General features: G+C 44.9%; 1 protein-coding gene across 1 annotated transcript in view; it reads right to left on the bottom strand.

The window, feature by feature from the left end:
* Positions 1-564: 564 nt before the first annotated feature.
* The window catches only part of LOC149997108 (sodium/glucose cotransporter 1-like), a 45,900-nt gene continuing 19,767 nt past the window's right edge, over positions 565-26,697 (bottom strand). The window contains exons 8-15 of the mRNA XM_090257361.1: positions 23,748-23,968; positions 18,071-18,206; positions 15,523-15,630; positions 13,995-14,145; positions 8,592-8,760; positions 6,162-6,377; positions 3,809-3,908; positions 565-1,159 (exon numbers count right to left, since the gene is read on the bottom strand). Coding sequence (XP_090113487.1) covers positions 885-1,159; positions 3,809-3,908; positions 6,162-6,377; positions 8,592-8,760; positions 13,995-14,145; positions 15,523-15,630; positions 18,071-18,206; positions 23,748-23,968 — 1,376 coding nt within the window. The 3' untranslated portion in view covers positions 565-884. The remainder of the gene's footprint in view (positions 1,160-3,808; positions 3,909-6,161; positions 6,378-8,591; positions 8,761-13,994; positions 14,146-15,522; positions 15,631-18,070; positions 18,207-23,747; positions 23,969-26,697) is intronic.

Genomic DNA, 26,697 nt, shown 5'->3' with positions numbered 1-26,697 from the left:
GGATGCCGGTGGATCTTCCCAAATCACTTCAAGGCACTCAAAACTTTTTCTAAAGACACAAATCATTTCTTTTGGCCTGAGAAGAATGGAGGGGGCGGTGCTGTAGAAACACAGCCCAGGAGTAGCCTATATCTGACAGCTAACGGGAATCTAACCCTTGGACCCAATCCCCAATACCATCCTAATAGCTTGCAGACTAGGAGGGACTGGGAATGGCTTGGCAAGGATGGCATGGCAGCAGCCAGACAGCGCCTAGTGGAAGGGGTCCTGTTTGCTAAGGCAGAGACCACCTTGCCCCCTTCACTGGTGCAGCAGGAGCCCAAGTTTCCATCCACAGGCAGAACTGGCTCCATCTGGCCTGTGTGGCCATCAGTGGGCACAACACCTGTGGGTGGGAACCCCAGGATGGGGGCGGTGCTTACACTACAAGTTATCTTTGCCAGCAGGGACACACATTTAAAGAGGAGAAGGGAACAAGACAAATGAAGGCTGGGTATAGGAAGGAACTGGTGACAGTAAACACAAGTAAAAATCCCCAATACATCCAGAGATAAAAAACTAAAATTAAATTTAAAGTGAAAGTCAGTGTTTATGCAGTACAGTCATTTGGAGAAAATGACTCATTTTGTAAAGGAACAGATGTTCTCATTTGCATAGTCTCTGCAATTGTGAATGGACTTCACTCTGTCCCCTCAGCACACATGCCCTACAGCTGGTGGCACTTGGTGAGTGACACTGAGGGAGCATTTTCATTAGTGTAATCCTTGCTCCCATATCTGTGGGTCTCCCGGTAGGAAACACTTCCTCTCCTCAGTGGTGAGAGAGTCTGGAAGAGGCAGCAGTTTGCCTACTCTTCTTCCCAGATGCCTCTGGGCCCAGCTGCTTCAGTGGTAGAAGATGTGGCACAGGACTGTGATCAATATCAAGAGGAATCCGCTGATATTGGCAACACTTTTCCAGAGTGGTGACTCCAATGTGTCATGGCTCTTTGTCCCTTCCCCCATGTCACTACACTTTGTCTCTTCAGATGGAGCACGATGCTCCTTCCCCTTCTCTCTGGTTGCCTCTTCTGGAGCCACTTTGGAGTCTGGCTTTGGCTCTAGGCCACAGAACATGTTCAAGGCCGTCCAGAAGATGCCCTGGGGCCCCTTGAATGCACCTGGAACAGAGGGAATGGGCAAAGGTCAGGAGGTGCAGACCAGGACACAGGAGGAAAGACCTAGGGGCCACATCTCAGGGGTGAGTCCAGCAGGAAGAGCAACAGCTTTGCTCTAATATGAAGACCAGTCCTCAGCTTCTGCTATGGCATGCCTATCACCATCCTCAGAGATCTGGGGAAGTGGGACAAGGGATGAGGGGAGCATGTGGGGGCAGAGTGGGGCTGCCTGGGGCCATGCTAGCCTTCTGTTGGGAGAGCCTCCGGCTGGGCCCAGATCCCCTGAACTAGGTGACAGAAGTGCTGAGGCTCCTCTGCTGTCACAGGAGCAGGCCCTCCCAGGTTTGCTTCGGCATGCCCACCCTTCTCCATCTCGGGCACACAGCCAAACATGGCTCTATAGGTCTAGGGCAGCTGACTGCTCCTCTGAGTCCCCCTCTCCAGTTACTACTCTCCAGAGGATGGAAGAAATCTACTGATTTCTTGAAAAAGACACTGCCCTCCTTAGCAATGTCTCAGGGAGGGTCTTCTCCAGGCAGGTGCATCTTACAGCCAGGCCCAACATAAGGCTCTCCAGGCCCCTCAAGGGGAATCACTGGTGTTTTCCAGGAGCCAAAGGAGGAAAGTCTTGGAATTATAGGAAGTTTCCACTCACTTCTCTAGGCCAAATTTGTGTAAACACCTAAGTCTGGGGCTTAAACTTCGCTCCTGTCAGTACAGTTCACGCCTGCTAAGGCGCGGTCAGCACCACGGCCAGCGCTGGCGCTTTTCCACACCCTCCCAAGCCTCCAACCCCCTGCTGCCTGGGGATGGTCTCCTCCTTGATGACAAGCCCAGAGCATTTCAGTCAGAGCAGACGCCCAGCAGCGTGTGCTGTAAACGTGTTCTGCGTCTCATCCCGTTGGGCAGCCTCCACACGAGCTGCGTCCTGAGGCTCAGGTGGCACCGGGAATGATGTGACCCATCAGCCAGGGATGGAGGGGCCTCTGATACAAGAGGAGGGTGGCTGCAGCCAGAGGAGCCCCAGCCAGGGACGTTAGTATCTGTCTTGGTGCTGAGAAGTCCTGAGCCCACGCTATAACACCAGCATGCAGCTGCCAGGCCCAAGGGGACGGCTCACGTGAAAGGCAACTGGTCATTTGACGATAGCCTAAGAGCAACGTGATGGGAGGTGGGATTGGCCAGTGGCCAAGGGCACACACTCTAGAGTCAGACCTCCCGTGTTCAAATCCCAGCTCCACCATTGCCTAGTTATCTATGGACCCCGGGGCAAGTCATTTAACTGTTCAGTGCCTCAGTTTCCCCATCTCTAAAGTGAGGATAACAATTCCACTTCTCACACATGAGGAGAATTTGGACAGTGCCTGGCACATCCCAAATGGGTGATGAATGTTAGCCACTGCCATCATCATTCAGCCACCCATGACAGTGGACTGGGGGCCAAGAGGAATTGAGAGATGCACTAAGAACAAGCACCTGGCACACTGTGGGCACGCAATGAGCCAGTTTGCTCCCATTAGAGGAGAGACATTCCCAGGCAGCCCTGTATCCTCCAGGTGCATGAGGTAGCCTTGCTCAGAGAGGCCACTCCGCGCCCCCCCCCCCCCCACCGCCAAACCATGCACTGGCCCAGCAGAAGTCCCAGGAGCCCACCCAAGCCGGGCCTCCTCTGCAAGTGTCAGGAAGGAACCTAGGCCTCTCTGGGCTCCAAACTTCCCTGGCAAGAGTGGAGGGGTGCCCTAAAACACTGCCTTCTCCCCAGGCAGGCTCCTCCCCCCAATCCCCCAAACTCACAGCCTCCCCAGCCCTCTTTGTTCCAGGCTCAGGACTAATCCCATTAGGCCGTTATCCCTGTTTGCATCAGGGCCTCTAGCAGCCCAGGTCACCCTCCCTGTGCCCTGCAGACGCCTTTCTGACCCTATCTGCTGACACTCTTCATCTGGGCAGCCAGGCCCGCAGGGCCCAAGCCTCTGCCTGGAACACTTTCTCTTTGTGCTTGGACTGAAGTCTAGTTGTCCTGGGACCTGTTTTCCCCCAAGTGCCTTCTCAGGTGGGGTTGCTCCCCAACCCCCTCCGCCTTACAGACCATCTCCTGCCCCCCTTCTGAGAAACCCTCTCATTGTGAATCCCTGCGTAAGCCTCCCCTTCTCCCCTCCCCTCTGCTCCACCACAGTGTTCTTGTCAAGGCACATGATCTGTGGAGCCAGATCCAGCAGCTAGGTCTCAGGCAGCTCTCTTCGCCCATCAGCATTTGCCTGAGTGGATGGATGACTGAACACCTCTGTTCTTCTGCCCCTTGGTTGGCTCCTCCTCATGGCCTGGAGTTTCCCTTCTCTTCATGCCAGCCTCCCCACTCCCCCCTCTCCCATCCCCGATGCACCTGCACTCCAGGGGTGGCCCAGAGCTTCTGCTGATGTCTCCCATATAGTTCTCTCCAGCCCAGATCACTTCCCATGAATACCCAAAAGGCTCTCAACCTCAACAGCCCCGCATACCCTTGAAGGCATCTTAAGAAAAATGAAAGACAGGGCCTCTGCCTGGAACAGCATTTCTGGAAGTGGAGATGGTGAGCAGGGGGTGTTGGGGCAGCAGCACAGGTCATGCCAACCCCACAAAACAGGACCCGCTCCCAGGGCTTTGGCTCCTTCTCACCTGGTTGCGTTTGTAGTAAGAGTCTCTTCCCTTGTATTTCTGCTTCCATATCTACCCTTTCCTCCTGGCTATTCCGTAAACTCCAACAGAGCCGGTGGAGCTGGGGGAGAGAAGGAGCATGTGACCAGTCAGGGCCCTGTCACACAGGCCTCATGGTGGCATGACTGGCAGGTGGGCACTGGGGTCTTGATGGACTGAAAAGGGATCTGGTCCTTAGACTGCAATAAGAGATGGAAGGAATGTGGGGTGGTGAGAGCATGGCCCTTGGGAACCCTGGGTTTCTGTCTTGGCTCTGCTACCATGTGATTGTGTGACCCTGGCAAAGGGTGACACAACACGCCTGGGTCTCAGTGTCCTTCAGCTGTATAATAAGCCATGGGAGGCAACTTGCTCAGGGTTCCTTCCAATTCTGAGGGTCCAGGAAACTGTGCCCTGCAGGCTGAGAGTAGCCACCTGTCACCCCTGCCTACTCCTTCTGCTGGAGGAGGCCGTTGCACTGGATGAAAGGGACAGGCAGACCTGGGAGCTGCTTTCTTTCCAGAGTCCTTCCTGGCTGTCAGAGACGAGTACTAACTCAGCCCAAAAGAGGCTTTCCCTGGGTTATCTGGTTAACCTGGCCCCTTGGCTGAGCTCAGTTGCTCAAGCAGAAGGGGAGCAGCCCTTCCCTTCTGCTCTTCTCCTGAAAATATATATGGAAATTTTGAGAAGTAATAAAATCCAATCAATTGTTGCTTTTGCTTTTTTTCCCCAAGGGCTGGGGTCAGCAGAAGCACAACTTAGTGAACATTTCTACCAAGCCTATCCTGGAATAGATTTTAATGTACACCAGCCTGGTATATATGAATCTCATACCCCCTCGTGGACGTGAATGGGTTGGCTGGGCCCCCTCCCCAGCCAGTGAACTCAAGACCTGCCTGAGGCCCACCTCTTGGATTAAAGTGTTGGAACTAAACTTCCGTTGTATTAATGACAGAGACTGGATTTAGCCTTTAATACTTCCCAGTGATGCTGTATGTACATATCTGCCCTCCCAACTTCACCGTCAGCTCCCTGCGGACGAGGTCCTGGGTGCCCTGGAAGAGCCTGGGCTCAGCTGCCGTCCCGCCTCCTTGGTAGTGGTGAGCAGAGGGCCTGGCCCCATGCCTGGACAGTGACACCAATCCATAAACACTAATTTTCCTCTTCATCTCCCCCAACCTGCCAGCAGCTACTTTGTGTTCTCCAGAGCACCTGGCCCACTGCTAGGCAGATGGGAAACACTCAACAAGTACTTGGTTGCCTGAGCAGCAGGCAAGACCAAAAAATTGCGATTAAGAGAAGGGAAGAAAAGAACACAACCTAAATGATTAAGGCCTTGAGCTACAGGAAGTTAAGTCCATCGCCCCTAATTTCTCAGGGTGCCAGAGCAGGGAAGTCTCCCACTGTCACTGACACAGGGGTGATGTGTGGTGGGCCTGCACCCCCGACAATCCTGGCTGTCCTCCCCATTTGCTCCATCTCTCTTCCAACTGGGCTCTGTGTGCACGAGAGGAAGGAATCACATGGAACCTACTTAGCAGCAAGTGTGGCCAGAGGGAATGCCCAAGGGGAAGCTGGGGCCCCTGAAGCTGCCTCCCAAGTTCATGACTTTCACCTACACCCCAGGCAAAGGTGCAAGAGAGGCATGTGAGTGTTCCAGATGCTTCTCCCTTCTGAGCCCCTCCAGAAGCTTTGGACACCCAGGACCTTCCTGCTGCTTTCTGGCTCGGCCAGGGCCCTGTCCTGCGGAGCCTACTAGCCGTGCTGCAGGAGGTGGTGTGGTGGAGCACAGATGCGTCGTTTACTAATTTTGATACCCTGGATAAGGGACTTAACTGCTCTGAGCCCAGGCTTTTAAATTTCCAACTTGGGTGACTGACACCTGCTTCCTAGGAAGTGTGAAATAACCCCCACCCCTGAGCTGGCCTCAGGCAGCTGCTTTTAACTGTCCCCTCCCCCTTCCTGTTGGCTTAATTCCCTCTGGGTGGTGTCAGCTGGGACTGACCTGATTACATTAATTCATACTGAGGTTAGGGAACTTAACACTTCCAAGGAAAATTTGTATTTTAAAAGCCAAACTTCTCATTCTAAATAAATCCCTGATAGGCAGAGAATTGTTGAAAAAATTTTTTTAGTTTTGTTTTTAAGGCAGGGCCCTTTCTGTGTTATTTGCCTATATCGGATCCATCCCCTACGCCTGGCCCCGGCCCTCCCACTTTCCAAACGAGGGCAGGAGTCCCACCACTTCTGTCCAAAGCTAGCAGAGCCAAGTGACTGCTCACTGGGACACTGGGACTGCTGGTTGACCCTGGAGCACCCTCACAGAAGCACTTACGTGTTTATCTGAAATTGGTTCTGTGAATAAGGAGATCCCCAGGATGGCAAAGAGGCTGACTATGAAGAGGAACATGGCAAAGTAGAGGTAGTGCACGCCGCAGATGATCGGAGGGCACTTGCTGTCGGCTGAGCAGGTCTGTGGTCCATGGGCAAACTCAGACACCATTCGAATGAAGCCGATCAGGAGCCCACTCATCAGCCCCCAGAAGGCACCCTGCCAAAGGAGGAGCCCTGAGAGAGTCACCTGAGAGGAAGGTGGGTGACGAGGCAAACCATATTCAGCCTCACCTCCCTGACTAGTTAACCTTGTCCTAATAAGGGCTTCCAACCTCTTGCAGAACCATTGCATGAGCACCAGCGTGGATACCTTTCTGGGCTGAACAAGGACCTGAGATATTTGTGCTCTCTTACACTCATCAGAGAACTTCAGAAACACTGGAAACACGTTTAGATTAGATCATAAATTGGTATCTCAAATGCAATGTATCCAAAAAAGACCCCAGTCCTCCTCATCGCTCTAAGCAGCCCCTCGGTCTCCTTGGCTGCTCAGGTCAAAACCCCAGGTATCACCCTTGCTTTTCTTTCCATCCTGCCCCACCGCCAGCCCCGCAGCAGATCCTGCTGGCTCTGCCTCTAAGTGTATCTGGAATGCAGCCACTTCCCATCTTCTCTGTGGCCAGCACCCGGACCAGCACCCGGATCCCACCTTTTCTCACACAAGTGGTCTCCCTCCTTGGTCCCCTGCTTTCCCAGTGTACCCATAGAAGCCAGAGTGAACGCTTCAAAGCACATATCGCAGAAGGCCAGGCCTCTGCTTAAACCCTCCAGTAGCTTCTCCCGCTCACCATCACAAATTGTACTTCTGCTCTTTAACTGACCCCGCCTGACCCCGCCACTCTCCCCTTCGTCATTCCACTTTGGCCACCGTGTGTGACCTTCTCTGCCATGTTGGAACTTCCCACTCTGCCCCTGGCTCAGGCCTTGGCACTTGTTCTTCTCTCTGCTTGAGTCCCTCCATAGATCCTAATATTTCTCGCTCATCCGTCAGAGTTTAAATTCAAGGCCATCTTGGCTAATGTCCTCCAACCTCCACCCCGCCCCAGTGTCTGCCCCGCCCCGCTCCATGATCATTCTTCATCTTTTAATCAACACTACATCACTATCAGCAATCTCTGTGTGTTCACTGGGTGCCATCTGTCTCCTGCAATCAGGCTGTACGCTCTTTAAGAGCGAGGACTTCATCTTGATTCAGTGGGGGATGGATGTCAAAGGAGACAGAGGTTACAGTAAGTGGGCAAATATCTTGCAAAAGAGCTCAAACCGAAAGCCGGGTGGATGATCCACAGGAACAATTTACTGAAGGAGATGTATAGAAAGGAAAGATCTAGAAAAGGAAAGGCAGCAGAAGCCAGATGAGCATGCCACCTGAAAGAGGGTAGGAGAGAGCGCCTGGAGAAGGTCTCCAGAATGAAGATGGTATCTACAATGTACTTGTAACCTTGGATCAGTGGTAGCAGGAGAGCCACTGCCCAGGTCCCCAGTTTTCCTTGGTTATAGATCCTGATACATTAAGGCTGATGTCATAGGAGGGAGGCAGAGTCTCCTGACTACCTGTCCCGCTCGCCCATGGGCTTTCCAGGAGGCTCTGGCATGCTGGAGCCCAGCCACTCTCTCCACACATTATCGGTGCTAAACTAAATTCTGGAGAGGTGGGTGAAGTAGGGAGCACTAGCAGGGTGGTCTAGAGGACTGAACACTTGAGATGACCTGGGAGGAAGCATCACCAGATGGAGAAGGAAAAAGGTATTCTCCACAAAGCAAACAGCCCTGGAGATAAAGGCGGGGGAGGCAGGGACTGTGCACAGAGAGGGCAAGGGCCGGGGCCAGGTCGTGGAGCGCTTCAGGCCCTGCGTGAGGCCCAGCCACTCAGTGCTGTTAGGGGAAACAAGTTAAAATATGACTCAAATAATAAATACAAATATTCTGGCAATTGTGCATTTGAAGTCTTACGAAGGCTGGAGGAGCCGGTCCTCCTCAGGGCAGGAGCCCATGCCTGTCATCGCTCTGTGAGTATAGAATTTCTAGGCGTGACGCAGGCAAGTAGAAAGGCAACAGATGAATGTTTTCCTACAGCCAGACATGTGTGAGGGAGGGTCATGAATACGCCGCTTCGTCTATGGCATGGTTGAAAGTGGATTACGTTGCAAAGGGAGGAAAACAAATCAGAGCGTGCCTTTACCTCACGTGCATAAGCGGGAGCACAGCCCAAATCTCCCCGGGAGGAAATCACCCCTCCGAAAGCAAATGACGCAATGCTGTGAGCCCGAAGCCCCAGAGACCCTCCTAGGGCAACTCTGGCCCAGGCGACTGCGATGCGAAGGCAGGCCCTCACACTGTGCTACGTGGTGGCCAGGCCAACCCCGCCTACCTGCTCAGTGGCCCTCTTCCAAAACATGGCAAGCAGGAAGACGGCAGCCACGGGCGGCGCCAGGTAGCTCAGAACGGCCTGCGTGTAGGTGAACAGTTGTTCGCTGTGTGCCGTCTGAACAACATGGACCCAGATGGCGGTGAGAACAAGGAGGATTATAACAAAAAACCTGTAAATTAAACCAACAGTCAATGGCAATTTGATGACTTTTCCCCCCTTGCTAATACAATGTCCACAAACCATAAACTAGTAATGCAATTATTCCTTAGGTTAAGTCCAGGTGCCCATCCATAAGTGTGGGGCAAAGGAGTCAGGCGTACCCCTAAACACAAATAGGCCCACACATCTGCAGACAAAAATCTTTCAACTTCTGAACAAAAACAACAGTGTCCGATTGCCTGTCACTGAATCATGGAAATATTTTTACCATATATGTAGGGTGGGTTTGCGGCAGTTATGCTTAAAATATATAACACATGAAAGATATTAATTTCTTGAGGGGTAATACACTTTTAAACATTTCAGACAGACTGACAGCTGCCAGAGGGGGAGTGGGAGGGGGATAAAAATGGTAAGAAAGGGAAGGAATTCATCAAAAAACATGTAAGAATGACCCATGGACATGGACAGAGGTGTGGGGACTGACTGTGGGAGTGGAGGTGGGATGGGCAGAGGAGGACAAGGGGGAAAATTGGGACAACTTTAATAGAATAACAATAAATAAATAAATAATAAATAAATAAAAGCATATATGCCCTGAGCTGAAAACAACAACATTTCAGACAGATTAGCATGGCACGTGATTTTAACGATTTCAACAGGTTCCCAAACTTATTTTATTATTTAAATTTTGCTGAAAAATTTAAGGAACTGAGTAGAGGTTCCAAATGTTCATTACCTTTTCTAAGTAAGATTTTAAAATAAGTATCTATATATAAAATTACACTAGATCAAATGTCACCCCAAAGATGAGTAAATCTTATTATTTCTATGTCAATAAAAGCTTACACATTATAATTTTGAGAGAATTAGAAAGCAAATGATATTAGAAAGGACTAATACCTTGATAGTCAAGGAAGAGTCCAAGAAGTGAGTCCCAGTTCCAGTAATGATGGCTAGCTGGCATGGGACTCACCCTCCCACAGATGACAATGATAAATTTGGGGTCAAATATAAAAACAAAAACACTGAAGAGTAACCAAAAGCAGGCAGAATTGGGGGGTGGGGCAGGATTCAATCCGTGAAAGAACAGAACTATACTGGGTGTTATCTACATTTCTCCAGCATTTACTCCAGGCCCCTCCCTGTAGTATTGTTCACTACCATAAACAATACTATATTATGTATTTGAAAATTGCTAAAACAGATCTTAAAAGTTCTTATCTCAAGAAAAAAATTGTAATCATGTGAGGTGATGGGTGTTAACTAAACTTCTTGTATAATTATTTCGCAATATATATATATATATAAAATCATATATAAAATCATTATGTTGTACACCTTAAGCTTATATAACGTTTTATGTCAATTATATCTTGATAAAACTGTAAAAATGGCATCTCTTCTAAGCAGCATATAGTCGGTGTAAAAAAATAGTCTGACAAACTTAACTTTTTAACTCAGGTATTTAGTCCCCTTACATTTCATGACTGTATAACACAACTGGAATCACAGAGAGGAGCAACTGGGTAGAAGAAATTTTGAAATGGTAATGTTCAAGAATTTTCCAAAACTGATGGACAACTATTCAGAGATTTGAGAAGTTCAACAAATTGCAAGCAGGGTAAATACAAAAAAAGCCTTACCTAGACAACTTTATAGTAAAACTGCTGAAAATTGAAGATAAAGAGAATATTTTTAAGTAGCCAGAGGAAAATAAATTATATTACCTTCAAAGAAGTGACAAAGAGACAGCAACATTTTCAACAGAAACTGTAAAAGCCAGAAGACAACAAAATGACATCTTCAAGTGCTAGTAAAAAAAAAAAAAACAAACAAAAAAAAAACCTGCCAACCTAGAATTCATTACGCATCAAAAACAGTCTCCAAAAGAAAGGTGAAATAAATATATTTTCAGATAAATGCAAGTTGAGAGAACTTATTACATTAGACTTTCATGATAAGAAATACCGAAGAAAATTCTTCAGGCTGAAGGAAAACAACTCAGATAAAAGAATTGAACTTCAGGAAAAAAAAATAAAGAGCACCATAAAGGGTAAATATGTGAGAAGTATAAATGAGTATTGTCTGTTGAGACATCAATAAGAAAAAAAATGCCTATGGGATTTATAACATGGAAGCAAAATATATGACAATAATAGAGAAAATGAGAAGAGGCTAAATGGAACTTATTAGCTGGTTCTAGAATTACTTGGGATGTAGTAAAAATAAAACTTGTTCTTTGATATGTCCAGGATGCAAGTAATCTCTAGGCCATGATATGTCCAGGATGTATATACTGTATTGCCTCACTTATCACGGGTATTACATTCTAGACCCCCCCAACCCTGCGATAGGTGAAAATCCACGAAGTAGGAACCTTACATTTATTTTAGTATTTATATATATTTTAAGGCTTTATAAACCCTTCCCACACACTTATAAACCGTTTCCAGTCTCTTAATCTTTCCCAGTCCCTTATTAACTTTTTCCACACTTTTATAAACACTACTTATGTTCTTAAACATATTCTACACTCTTAAACCTACGTAACTTTAACAACATACTTATACAGTACCACAAAATCCCATGATATAGCGAAAAATCCACGATAAATAAATATAATATTTTTTAAAATCCCGCTGTTACAGAAACAGGGGAGTCCAAAAACAAACCCCAGAGTTTGCGGTGGGAGATAGGGAGCAGGAAGCAGCTTTCAGGATGCCCTTGCATGCCTGGACCTAGTGGCTGGATACACTGTTGCAAAGATCCGCTTTACTTCCAAGACTCAGGAAGATGGGAGGGATCTTGGACTGTGGGCTGGTACGGAAGAAGCAGACAGAGCCTTCGTAGGGTTCTGTGAATGGTCAGAACTCTTTGCAACACCCACTGCTGAGAGGACGCAGGGGGAGAGAGGAGGCAGGGAGGAAGAGAGAAGCAGCGGGGACATTTTGGGCGGGCTCTGGCTCTAGGAGGCTCTCTCTCTCTCAGGCTCTCTCTGGCCCTCACACCCTCACTCTCTGGCTCTTGTGGGTTCCCTCCATCTGGCTTGGAGAAGGGATCTCCAGGCTGCTTTAAGAAGAGGCTCTTGCCAGACTGCTTTGAGAAGGAGAGGAGATCCATGCGGTTTGCAGGAAGAAGGCAGTTTACAAGGAGGCTGAGAATCCAGGCGGTCCTGCATTGAGAGCTGGAGGGCACCACAGCACAGAAAGGACCTCCCCAATCAGAACTGAGTGACTGGCAGCTACTGGTAAAGCTGAACTGTGCCTAGGAAGTAGGGAAATAGTGTTTCTGACTTTCCTAAGACTGGCCAGGTCTGGGAGGGGGAGGCAGAACTATGTGTAAATAAACAATTCTTTTTCTTTTCACCAAACTCTGGTATTCAGAGTTATAATTCTGGTGGCGGGCAATCAGGCCCCTAACTAAACAGCCCGTGGGTTCTGTTTCAATCGAAGCAGCCCAAAGGTTCTGTTACACCGCAATACAGTGAGGCCGCGATAAGTGAACCGCGATATAGAGAGGGACTGCTGTAAATATAATCATAAGAGGAGACATTCTTGCCCTGTTTCTTTCTAGTTTCTTCATTAAGTATAATGTAGGCTTTGAGATGATACAGTATATTTTATCATGTTGAAAGATACCCATTTTACCAATTACCTTTTCATCATCTATGAATAGAGGCATGACTTTTCTCTTTTTATTATCGATATGCTGAGTTATATTACTACATGTCCTAATATTAAATCATTTTTATATTTCTGGAAAAAATCACAGTTGGTAATGAGATATTATTTTAACATTCTTTGAATATATTGTTGAATTTGTCTATTATTTTTATTTATAACCTTGTATTGGTATTTAAATGTGAGATCGGTCTTTAGTTTTAATTTTTTTCTGTGTTACGGTTGTTAGATTTTGGCATCAATATCTTGAGTTTCATAAAAAGAATCTGTCTTCATTTTCCCTATGCCTATAATAATTTAAGTAAAAGCAGTACCTGTTTCTTAAAAGTTCTCAGAAAATTGCTTTTAAACCTTAAAAGCAGGGTTTAAAGAGATAAAATAGCTGAGCAACATGCTCCTTGATGCAAGATAAAGGAAGCACAAAGACATTAGGTAGCCACGTTAAATGTGTGCAGGCTGGACGTGGGCCAAGGGCATCCAACGTGAAACCCCATGGGATAAAGACAGGAACCACATTTTACGTATGTCTGTGTCCCCCCCTCCAGGTCTAGCGGGCTGCTATGTGGAATCATGGTTAATAGCCCTGAGATAGACAAGTTCTGCTACTTACTGTGTGACTTCAGATAGATCATTTACCTTCTCTCAGCCACCTTCCCCCCATGTTTCCAAAGAGAATAAGAACAGTAAAACTTACCTTTAAAGGTTGTCATGAGGACTAAATGATATAATGAGATTCTATATGTAAATTTCCTCACATGAACTATTTTTGGGGTACAGTAAACTATGCTAATTTTTATCACTGCAATTACTTAATTTTTTTTTCCCAAATGAAAATAATTTTCTATGTGATTATAAAAGCAATACATCATCATTGCAAAATGGCAGCAAAATAATAGCCATGCTGTATATAAATCCTGGCTGGTTTGGCTCAGTGGATTGAGCGTCGGCCTGCGAGCTAAGTGTCGCTGGTTCGATCTTCCAGTCAGGGCACATCAGAGAAGGAAAACTCTGACTCCAAAAAACCTCTGCTGCCTTGCGGCATACCTCTTCAGGGGAAAGGCTAAGGGAGTAAACCCCGACAGAAAATCCGGAGCCGGAGTCCCTAAGGCGGTTTGACGTTGTAGTCAACACCGGCAACTCCTGCGGCGCACCTGAAGCCAAGCTGTATTGACTCCGTCTTTCCCTTGGACCCTTCAGCTGCGAAGAGAGGGGGGGTCTGCTGCATGGGCAACAGCAGACCCTCCATATCACCCTGCCCAGGCTCTGTAGCTTCAGCTTCACTGGAGAGGACACTCCAGCGTCATCGCAAGAAGTCGATTCAACACGGGAGGAGACAGATACCGTGTCACCCCCGAGTCGGACTGCACAGCCATTCTCGGCGGTGCAGATAGACTCTTAAGAAGCTACACCATCGTCTCTCGAGACGGACGGCTGCCAACTGTATATAAATAGGATGATTCTGTATACAGTATTATAGCCTGAAGTTTTCATGTAATAAAATAACACTGTGGTCATCATTTCATTGACAGCAGTAACTAATGCAACTAGAGGAATCCTTCACCTTCCTGTTACCATGAGTTCCTTCTCAGTGGCCATTGGCCGCATCTGGGTATAGATGTCCATTGTGAACAGCGCACTGGCACTGTTGAAAGCAGAAGTCAGGGAGGACATGAGAGAGGCCCACAGTGCAGACAGCATCAAACCTCGTGCACCTGGAAGAGAAGGGACATTTCCTGGACCTCCAGCTCTTTGCCCACACCAGGAGATGCTTTAGGCCTCCTCAGAAACTTCTCTATGTGCTAAATTTTCTCCTACAAAAATATGCAATTTGGAGTGAAATTCCATCTACAATAGGTCCTTGCTCTGTGACCAGACTTACTAAGTTTCCTGCTTGTCTTTATATAATAATAGGAGCTAATTATTTCCTGAGCATTACGTTGTGTCAGAACATTTCCTAAGGCTATAGCCTGCGTGATCAGCCCTCTCACCCAGTGAGAGGGAAACCACTGCCCCCCACCCTTTACAGATGAGGAGCCATAGGCTCAGTTAAAGTTCAGGCTGTAGGCAAGTGATGCTGTTCCTTGTGCCTCAGTGTCCTTATCTGTAAACTGGGCATAAAAGTACTTACCACAGACTGTTGTTAAGATTAAGATAAATTAAGTAGATGGGTTAACACAATTCCCAATATAGAGCAAGCAGTCAATAAATGTTATCTATTAACAGAACAATATAGTATTCTTACCATGTGGCAGGGACTTGGTTCTATTGGGAGAGCCTGGGGGCGACCAGGGCCTGAACTGAAGGTCCACTGCAGCAAGGCCCTGCCATATTTACTGGGCCAGTCAGGCCACTCGGGCCAGGGCAGTACTAGTGTCCTTGGATTTGCCTTCCCTCAGCTGCCCTACGGCCCACTTGCAATGATGGCCCTTGAAGACGGGCTCAGCTGGAAATCTGGACAATTTCCTTCCTGGCTGCAGGGCGGTTAGTATTTCCTTCCATCTGTATTGCATTTTATGGAAAGATCTCAATTTTTCCAGCCTATTGATCCCCAGAGCTAATACTGAATAAAAAAACAAATGTACTATGGTGGGCATTTCTGTGGGATTTCGGGACGCAGGTGAGGTGACTACACAGGCTCACTGTCGTCTCGCAGTGAAAGCCATCTCACTGGTGGTGACCTGCCCGTCTCCTTGCCCGTCCCAGCAGATGTGAGCTCTTTGAGAGCAGGACTAGGTGTCTCCCATCTCTGCATTCTCATGGCCTAGAACACCGTCGAGCGCAGTGTGGAGCCCATCTGTGGAATGAAGGAGCAAAGGCGTGATCTAAGCCAGGGAAGTGAATGAGGCATATCCCAAGCACAGGTGTGGCTCTCAGGTGAGTGTAGAGGAATGAGGAGGGAGGAAGTCCAGCTCCTTCCCTCAGGCCAAGAAAGATTTCCTTTATGCAACTAACTCTCCCACTCTACAGCCTACATGTCTGCCCAGAAGGAGGGGTGACTGGTAGGTACGCTCTCACAGCCTGAGGACACAGGCTCCATGGGGACATGGGTCCCGGGTTTGATGGCCTCCAGGACAGGGTCCATTTCCTACCTTTGGGCAGCAGCCCTACTATCAGCACTGGGTAGGCGATGGGGCTGCAAGTGGTTCTGGCACCGCAGTGCTTTTCGCATTCGGAAGGTGTGACGCAGGCCACTCTGTCTGCGAAGAGAGACACAGTCACACCCACATGTCGGCCTTGGAGCTCTGAAGTCTGAGGCAGGGAAAGGGGCGCAAACAGGAACTGTACGTTCGTGATTTGATAGATTCTTGGTCTACTGCTGACTGCTCCAGTTCACGATCCTGTACACACTCGAGGAGCTTGGGGTAGAGGCAAAAGCTAGGAGTTAGGCGCTGAGGAGTCGAGTGAATTGATGCTTCTATCAATTCACTGCTTGACCCAAAGCAAGTCCCACGGCCTCGATAAGCCTCTTAATGATCCCGGTTACTTGTTGGGAAAGCAGATTATTTATCCACTTAATAATGTGTGAACAACTTGTAACCTTACTCCCTAAGCCCTGATAGGAGTGTTATTTTATAATATTTAGGAAGAAATTTTGGATAAAGGGAAGTGAAGAGAGTGAATGTGATATACCCTTCAAGAGCTTAAATAAAGGGTATAAAGTTACCATGTGAGAAAAAATAAATAAATCAACATAGACTAGAAGGAGGCAAGATATTGCCTAGGTTTATGGGTAAAGCAAGCTATTTTATTGGGAATAGCTAACTAGCTTAAGAATGCTTACCAAACATCTGGAGAAAGAATGTAAAAACTCAAGGGGGTGGCTACAGTGAGCATCCTCTTTCACCTGTCCACTCTCCTTTCCCCCTGCTCTGGGTAACAGAACCTCTGTACGACTTGGCCTGGTTTGGGAGAGGCCCAGGAGCCAGACCTGGCCATTCTGGAAATTCCTTTTCCTTGGTCATGATGACTAGTCTCTATCACTCAAGTGAGTTCACTAGGACTCATCTGGGATTTCTGCAGGGACTTCTAGAAAAGGAAACATTTTTCTATAGGGGGTTGCTGAGCTGATGGGATAGAGGCCTGGTGCTGCCAGTGACAACCTTGCCACCAGATGTCCTGAGGATGACACCAGCTCAGAAGAAAGAGGAGCCAAAAGTGCACATCATTTTCAAACAGAATCCGAAGTAATATGGAGGCCTGCACAGAAAAGCAGATTTAGAGAATCACATCTTGGCAGTGTTGGGCCCCCAGCTCTGGCCACGGAAGAGACCCAGAATCTAGGGCCAGAAGCATTCACGTTACTGGAAAAGCACATTCTTCCAGGAACATGGGCAAGTGCCAAGCTTTCCTGAGAAATGGCTTTCTGGCTTATACACTTGGCATGTATAAATGGATCTGTGAATGTGGCCATTTCTGAGGATTAGGGACAAGTGGTCTGGGCCCTTCTCCGCCCCGAGGACTCTCCCAGTGCATCCCACCAACTCTCTTCACTTCTCGGTCAGAAGGCTGGAGGGGTTTGGCTTCCTGAGGCCCACTCCAGCTAGAGGGAAGAGCTAGGCCCCATTCTCTTTTCCTTCCTCCCTCAGCAGCTTTTAAAGTTCAAAATACATGCAATTCTGCCCAATCTTGTTCTTCAGCGAGTGAGGTGGCCCACAGTATGGAGAAGTGACAGAAAGGCAGGGCCATGAAGCCCAGGGGACTCTTGGGTCATGGAGAGCACAGGGGCTTATTTTCTGTTTGGTGAAGAGGTACCACTTCTGAGACCCAAAAGAGTGCTGCCTGACAGCCAAAGACCAACTGTGGGAATGTTGAAACAGAACACTCCTTCCTTTCTGTTAAAACTGAAGAAAAGAGGCATGTCTCGGGGCAGACTGAAAGATGAATTAGGGTTAGAGGCGTCTCCTGCACAGGTCACGTAACAGGAAGAAGTGTTTACACTCTGTCTGGCCTGGTCACAGCACTGCATGCAGCAGAAGGCCTGTGTGGATGTCGCTGGCTTTGCCCCAGTGGCTGCACCTGGCAGAGCACGTGCTCCATAAAAGGCTGAATGAATAAACAAACCTGGGACCCTTGGGGACAGTACGGTTAGTAAAACTAGGGGATGAGATGGCTCCACAGTATTATGATAGCTCATTTAGGGGAAAAGGGATATTTCTCATAGCACTTAATGGAAAGAATGTGGGCCTCTGTGTCAGACCTACTTTGGGAGTTACATGGAACTCCCCCTCCTATATGCCTCATCTGTGCAATGAGGCTACACAGGCCCACCTCTGGGGCTGTGAGAGCAGGACGACATCCGTCAGGTCCCCAGCACAGCGCCTGGCACACAGGCCCACTAGGGTGCTGCCTGAGGTGCAGGGGAGGAACTCAGACTTCCTGCCATGGCTGTAGGGAGCGCTGGTTGGGTCTTTCCTGCCTGAACTTCTCTCTCTGGAATTTCTCTCTTGCCACCTTCCTCCACGGTCTCTGCCAGACTTCTGCTCTGCTGCATCCCTAACTCAAACCCACTACCTCCCAAGGCAGCAATCTGGGCGCCGTGGCCCCAATACACTGTAGGAGACCTGGTAACCCCAAATGCCATCTAGATCTCTAAGACAGGAGTTGATTGGGGTGAATACGTCAGAATCAAGAATTCACCTGGGTAGAGGACGCGGCTGATCATTCCGGGCATCACAACACTGAACATGGGCAGCAGCTTCAGGTACCCACAAAGGACACAGCTGCCCTTCACGTGAGACATGTTCTTCCCTGCTAGGCACCGTTGGACAAAAATCTGCCAAGGAAACAGATGGATGAGGGAGGTGATTTCTTTATCAGAGCATAGAAAACCCAGGCCACCTCAGCACGGATAGAATAATTGTGACCTGCTACGGCAGCCAGACGTGCCCTCAGTTGGGTTTCTGCCACACTGCTCACCCTGATCATCCAGCTGTCTCCAGGCATTGAGGGCCAGAGGAGATGCGTGTGACCAGTAAGCTTTGCTCAGTGCACAGCTGCCAGAGGGGACAGGCATGGCGTGCATGACCTTGGCCTCACTGCTAGCACTGCACACCAATCATGGTGGCACAGTGCTTGCATTCTGTCCCTCGGCAAGGATGAGACTCCCTCCTAGAGGCCACAGACCACTTCTGCTGAGTAGAATGGAGAGAGCCCTGTGACATCAATCAAAGCAAAGATGGGTTCCTGGCAACAAATGAGTGTTCAGAAGTGAAACCAACTTCATTCATCTGAACTTAAATGAACTAGCATAGACCTTTAAAATGCAAAAATCTCCTTCAGAAGATGTTTCGCGACCCATTTCACGGTGCCCCTTCAATAAGAGGCAGCGTGCGCTCAGGTCGAACAGAATAGCCCAGCTGGCAGGTGGAGAAGAAGCACTTAAGGAAACACAAAGACATGTTCCAATGCATCAAAACAATTCAGTATTATGCATGCATTAAACTTGTTCTTGAAGAACATTTAAATCATGTGAAAAAATGCTCAGTGTGCTGGTAACTAAGAGGCACAGGATGCAACGATGGCATACACACCACGACTCTACACGTGGGAAAAAGTCTACAGGAATAAATCAACATGATAACAGTGGTTAATCCTGGGGTGGCAGAATTAACAGGCAGGGTTTTCACTTTCGTCTTTATTTTTCTTTATTTTCCAAGTGTATTGTTTTAGTAACAGAAGGAAGAACCCAGAAGTGGTCCTGCCTCATGCAACAGGTACTGCTTCTCAGGGGGTCTCCTGGCACCTGCTGCTGGCCTCGCGGTAAACGTGGGTCTCTGCAGAGCAGGTAGGGGGCAGTCAGGCTGCATTTCCTGGGCTGTGCTTAGCCCTGTGCACAGAAGACATGGTTTCTCAGGGAGAAAATGAAGAAGCAAGGCAAGGGCATAAATGTACTCTGAGGAAGGGGTGATCATGAGGGCATTAAATGATTCCAGGTAGAAATGTCCTAAGCAGTTCTGTATATTGTTATATAGTAAAAGGATTATTGTTTAAATGTGGTGGGACAAAGATGAACAATTTTCCTACTGTCAGTTTATTTACCTTTAAAAACATTTGAAATTTCTTCTTATCATTTTCTTTACTAGTTAGGAAGTTATATATTCTACGTCTATGCTTTTAATAATTACCCTCGAAATTTTAACATGGTTACAACTTCAAGTCTAAATAAAATCAATATCCCCTCCTGCTGAACAATTCAAAGTCCATAGCTGGATTTAACCCCAAACTGTGTTTCAATATTTCAGTTTTGTCCTGTTTTACCTCCTATATTCATAATTATTATGTAATAATCAGCAAATGCTGATTTGCTCAAATCAAAAAAGCCAGTGCTTTTGTTTTGCCCAAGTGCCTGTCAATATCTCTGCTAACTACGCCTTCTTTTTCTCCAGAACTTCCTTTTTCTTTATGCACCTCTTTCATTCTTTAAGGACAGTAACATCTCTATTTTGCTCTTGGTTTTGACATTTCTTTAGAACTTTGAAAATTTTACTCCTCTACCTTTGGGGCTATATTGTTGCTACTGAGAAGTCTGTTGTCAGCATAACTGACTTCTTTTATAAGTACAGGTAATCTTTACTCTCAGGAGGCTTTCAAAATCTTCTTGTCTTTGATGTTCTGAACTTTCATTATGATGTAACTCTGTGTGACTGTAAATTTCTGCCCAAGATTCACTGTGATTCCTGACTGTGATGGTTCCTGCTATTTCAACAACTAAAATTCTCAGCACTTTCCTTTAAATATTGCTTCTCATTTCTTTTCTTTTGGAATGCCAATGAAGGGTCATTTGATTCTCATTCTGTCTTCCACATCACTCCATTTCTCTTTCATAGTTTGCATTTTTCTGTTTTCTGAGCAATTTCTTTAGTTTTCTCTTTCAGATTGCTAATTTTTTCCCCTTCAACTGTGTTTAATCTACTAACAGTTACTGAGTTTTACATTCCATAAGTACATATTTCATTTTTAGGAGTTTGAGTTTTCAACTCTGTTTTTTTGTTTTTTGTTTTTTATAGAACTGTGTTAATGTTTCAGTCCTGCTTTTATTTCTTTGAACACTTATTTTGTATTTGGTTATCTAATACTTAAATTTTCTGAAGTTTAGGGTACTAATTCTGTTTCTTGCTCAAGATGGTTTGATTCTTTCACATTTTCTAATTTTGGGTTGGGGGGTTCATGTTGAGCCGGCATTTATTTATAGGAATCCTGTAAAACCTCAGTTAGAATGCATATCTCCAGAGAGAATCTGCTGTTAGTCCTGCTAGGTCAGTGTGTAACGAATTTTGGATGAGTTCATAGCCATTTCTTCCCACGTGGTTTCTCTGACCATACAAGGTAAATTAAAAACCCAAACGGAACAAGGAAGGCAAGCCTGCCATTATGGATTCTCAGAGACATTTTTCCTTTTCCAGGAATCCAGGTTGAGGCACTTCAATTTTTTTTTTTTTTTTGGCCATTGTTTCTCCTTGCTGGTGGGCAGATTTTTTCCTAGTCTACCTTTTAACTGAGGTTATAGCCTTTCGAGAACCCAAGTTCTACATGGAGGGTCACGTAACCTCTTTACCACTCAACTCAAGGCCTTTCTTCTTTTCTCACCTGGGCATTTAAATCTAAGCCTTTGACAATCCAGCTTAGCAAATGTTGTCAGGGCACTGTCAGTGCCAGGGAAGCTCTCCTGATTTCAACCCTCTCTTTGTTTTGGGTCTCTGGGATTTTCTTCCTTTCTTATGAGCTTCTCTAAGACTATAGAAAGATGTTTGTTACATTTTGCTCAGCATTCCTAGGAGTTTTGTACTGGGAGATAGTTCGGGAAATCTAGTTGACCCATTATAAAAAGTCAAAGTCCAGGGGCAAATTTTAAAGTTATGGTTACAGAAGAAATTGGAAAGAAAACCATAGAAATGTTTTTTCTTATCTTCTAGGTAAGTAGCATAATTAAAACACATAATAAATGGAAGGGAAAGAATACAAATTGAAAAAAATTATAGTTACATTGCAGAGAATACTCACGTATTGTGCTCCAAGATCTCATCTTGTTTCTTGTCCCTCCACTTAGCACATTTTGAAGATCCATCAGGGTTGCTATGTGTACATCCAGTCCATTGCTTCTAACTGCTGCATAGTATTTCAAGTAGCACCCTGCCCCCACTCCGTCTGTCCACTCTGGAGTAGCTGGCACAGTCAACACTGTCATCCATGTTTATGTATAGTGCCTTATGAACTTGCATGAGGGTTAGGTAGATTCTGAGGAACATCGTTGCTAGATCATTGAGTATAATATATTTAATTTTATTAAATACTGCCAGGCTACCTTAGGAACAGACTGCACCAGTCTATAGTCCACCAGAAATGCAAGAGGGCATTCATATCCTCTCCAACACTTGGCATTATCAAGCTTTCTCAGTTTTGCCAGTCATTGTGGTTTTGAACTGCACTTCCCCAGTATCACTGGATGTTATGCTTGTTGGCATTTACATTTGTTTGAATTTTCCTTTCTATAAATTGCCTATTATCTTTTGCCCACAATTCTATTAGGGCTCCTTTTTCTCGGGGATGTTTCATTATTCTCTTGTTCATTATCAACATTTCTAATAAGCTTGTCTAATCTGTCATCTGTCAACTTTGTCCATGGTATTCTTTGTTAAAAAATCATTATTGTAATGTGATCGAATTGTTGTGATTTATACTCCCCTCTCTGTCTGAAAAATATTCTCTAACATTATCTTCCCTTAACTGTATAGTTTTACATTTCACATTTACATCTTTCATCCATCTGAGGTCCACCTCGTGTAAGTGTTAGGTAGGGATGAAATTTTGTTACTCCAAATAGTAAGCTGGTTTTTCTAACATCGAAGAGTAAGTACCTCTCCCAATGACTGGGAGAGCCTCCTTGAATATATATTAAATTCCTGTGAGTACACGAGTCTGTCCCTGAGTTTTTCATTCTGTTCCATCAGGCTATGTGTCTATTCTTGGAAATTTCAATATTTTTATTATAGCTACTTTTTAGATTTTCAAATATCTGGTTGGGCAAGTTCTTCTCCTTTGTTCTTCATCTTCAAACTTAGGTTAGCTATATGTGGTATTTTTTTCTTCCACAGAATGTCTAAACTTTTAGAACTGTGATACAACACAGAGAAGTACATTGTAGCATGTGACAGAGCATATGAAACACCCGAAACACTCTCTCTGTGACTCTTGTACAGAAAAAGAAGACACGGAATTCACATTACATGGAATGAACCATTTTGAAGTGAACAGTTCAGGGGCATTTGGTGCATCCCAATGTTGGACAACTACCATTTCTCTCTTTTTTCAATATTTATTCATCACCCCAGAAGAATAACTACATGCATTAAATAGTCACTCTCCATTCCTGCTCCCCTCATCTCCTGGCAGCACTAATCAAATTTCTCTTTATGGATTTGCCTATTCTGGATATTTCATGTAGAAAGAATCATATAATAGGTGACTTTTCATGTCCAGCTTCTTTCATTTACTGTAATGTTTTCAAGATTCATCTAGGTTGGAGCAGGTAGCAGTACTTCATTCCTTTTTATGACTGAATGGTATTTCAGTGCATGGATATGCATTTTGTTTATCCACTTGTTGATGGATATGTGGGTTGTTTTCGCCTTTTGGCAATTTCCAATAATACTGTGATGTGTGCCTCTTTTAAATTTCAAACCCTTTCCTTATTCTAGAAATAACCACTTCCATGACTATTTTATTCCTTCCTTGCTTTTCTTTATAATTTTTGCCACCTAATTTGAATACCTAAACAACATAACTTAGCATTGGCTGTGTAAGACTTTACATAAATATAATCACACAGTATCTCCAGAATCTCTTCAGAATCTGGAATCATGCTTTGAAGATTTATTCATGTTACTATGTGTAGCTGTACTTTCTTTTTATTTCTTTATATACCTTTTACTGTATGAATATTTCACAATTTATTTAATGATCTACCATTGAGAAGGAACCATATAATTTTTAGAGTAATTTTGAGTCCTTAAAAATTCCAACTGAAATAATGATTGGTTGCATTTATTTACTCATTTGAGAATTGTCTTATTTTTCACATCCCCAAAACTGTGTTTTCAATAATGATAGTGAAGGAAAAAAATAAAAATTGATGTGTTATAGATGGGCCTGTGGGAGAAATTCCTTTCAAACAGAACTTCATGTACAGTTATTCAGGTAGTCAATAAGTACTGGGAGGGAAACTTGACCACTGAGTGCCCTCAGGCCCACTGTGGTGACACCTGGAACCCACCGAGGACCCCAGGGCAGTCACTTGAGCCGCAATCGGTCTAATTACCTGATCGGTACACCAGTGGTACAAGGAGATGATGGAGACGCCAAAGACAACCCCAGGCCAGGGAAGGTCTCCAGTGACGGAGTCTCGGAAGATATGGAAAGAATCCGGGCGAGGGAGGTAGCATTCTGGCTTGGCAGTCCAGTTTCCTTCCTGGATTATGCTTGGCTTAGCATTTAAATATTTATGCAGTAGCTCCTGGTATCCTCCCACTTCCTTAAAAGCTTAAAAACAATATAAAATTTATCAGTACCTTAAATTGTACAATTCGCATATAAAGAACCAAAATTGCAAAATAAGATCCAGTTTGATGAACTGTATCTAATCTATAAAGTGCAATGGACTGACAAATAGTTAAGACTGTATGTGACTATAGAACGACACCATCTTTTTCAAAAAGAAAGAGGAGTATAGTGGACATTTGTGGCTGTGTTTCCAGAAACTCTTGCTCCTGCTTCTGGTAGCAGAAGCCCTCTTTCCAGCTGCATTTCATATTCTGTGGCTTAGGTGGGCCATGTCAAACTGTCTACTATTCCAACCTGGTATGCGACCCAAGACTGACCATGCTCTCTGCCTCCTGGGCAATGACTGCTGGAATGGATTTGAGACCCAAGCTCAGCTAGTCAGAATTTGTCCCAGGACTCATTCTTCTGCTTAAGGAACCAAAAAAGGCTGCTTTCTGCCTTTGGGATTCTCAGCTAGTATGGGAGTTCGCAGCTCTTCTACTTACCTGGTTCATGCAGAACCTTGGATCTAGCCATGCCTGAAGGTAATGTGCAGCTGGAATTTTTAGTTATGCGAGCCAAGAAAGTACTATTGGCTTGTACCAGTTTTGAACTAAAGTACTATCGTAAGTTATCGAAAGAATCTTGACTAAAACAGAAATTAATATTTGTTTTCCTGCAATGCCAGTAAGACAGTCATAAAACTTCATATTTGAAATTTTCTTCAGAGGCAGTGACATTTCTCCCTCCATATCCTAAGTGCTGTAAAATCTTAACATTAAAGAAAAAATATTTTCTAAAAGGCACTAACATACCCAAAATTCTACCTACCTAAGTGAAAAATACTTTGTTCCTTTAAGATAGATTTGATTTTTTGAAATAGATTTAGAATCATTTGGAGTTAAGACTGGTCACTGAAAGGACACTGAGTGGCTATAGATGAACAGCACATTTCATTGTATTAAACATGTGAAATACAAAACTACAAAGTCATTAGGAGAAAACTGGAGAATGAACCTGAGTTAGAGAATACATTCTTAAACAAGATACAAAAAGGAAAAGGAAGGTTGATGAATTTGACCTCAAAATTTAAAATTTATTTGACTAAAATAAAGTTTCGTAAAGAGGGGATAAATGGTGATGGAGGGAGACTTGACTTAGGGTGGTGAACAAACAATACAATATACAGATGATGTATTACAGAACTGTACACCTGAAATCTATATAATTTTATTAACCAATGTCACCCAATCAATTCAATGTTTTGTTTTGAAGTTAAAATTTTGTTAGACTGAAAGAAGGGATTTGCATCATGTGTAAAGAACTCCTATACTTCAATAGCTAAAGAAAACTAACTAGGAAGAAATAATGGTGAGAATATGAACAGATAATTCACAAAAGAGGCACTCCATATGGCCACCAAGTGTATGAAAAGCTCACCAATGTCTGGAAACTTTGAATTAAAACAAAAATGAGATACATTTTTTTCCCCACCTATTGGACGTATTTTTAAAAAGTCTTAAATATTAAATGTTAGCTGGGAAATTAGGAGACATATATTCTCATACATTGCTAACAATATAAATTAATACAGTAGTCCCTCCTTATCTACAAGGCATATGTTTCAAGACCCCCAGTGGATGCCTGAAACTGCTGATAGTACCAAATCCTATATATACTATGTTTTTTCCTATACCTATATACCTATGATGAAGTTTAACTTATAAATTAGGCACAGCAAGATATTAACAATAACTAATAATAAAATCGAACAATTGTAACAATATATTATAATAAAAGTAATGTGAATGTGGCCTCTCTCTCTCTCTCAAAATATCTTATTGTACTGTCCTCACCTTTTCACTAAAAGGAAGCATTCTGTGGCTTCTCTTTGGCATATTCAAATTGCCACCACCACTATTTGTGAGCTTTGGGCCATTACTAAGTCAAGTAAGAGATGCCTGAATACAAGCACTGTGATACTATGACAGCTGATCTGATAACTGAAATGGCTACTAAGTAACTAATCGGTGGATAGGACATACAGTGTGGACTCACTGGACAAAGGGATGATTTATGTCGCAGGTAGGTGGAATGAAGTGAGATTTCATTCCACTACTAAGAATGGTTTGCAATTTAAAAAATATATTTTTTATTTCTGTAATTTTCCATTTAATATTTTTGGACTGTGGTTAGCTATAGGTAACTGCAACTATGGAAAGTTAATCATGGATAAGGGGAAACTACTCTATAGCCAGTCCGGAGAGTAAAGCTGTGTTTATTACAGTAATGCAAAGCTGAGTTAACGTCAAAACCAAATTGGTGTAATTTACTGTGTTAACAGAATAAAGGAGAAAATTAATAGAATCATCTCAGTAGATGTGGAAAGAACACTTGACATAATTAAAGCCCATTTATGGTAGACAATATTAGTAAACTAGGAATGGAAGACAACTTCATTAGTATGACAAAAAATACTTAAAAATATTGACAGCAAATATTTTATTTAATGGTGAAATATTCAAAGCATTTCCTCTAATATTGGGAATGAGACAAGAATGTCTGTCTACTTCCATTCAACACTGTACTAAAGGTCATGGCCAGTGCAATAAGGCAAGAAAAAGCAACAAAACATATAAAGTTTGAAGAGAAAGGAAACAAAAAGGAAACTTCTTGGCCTTGGTGCTGATTACCAGAATGTGTTCACTTTGTAATCTGTGATCTAACTA

The sequence above is a fragment of the Furipterus horrens genome, unplaced genomic scaffold (assembly GCF_987537825.1).
Source record: "Furipterus horrens unplaced genomic scaffold, mFurHor1.1.pri manual_scaffold_11, whole genome shotgun sequence".
Taxonomy (NCBI): domain Eukaryota; kingdom Metazoa; phylum Chordata; class Mammalia; order Chiroptera; family Furipteridae; genus Furipterus; species Furipterus horrens.
This window is presented reverse-complemented; position numbering and strand designations above follow the sequence as displayed.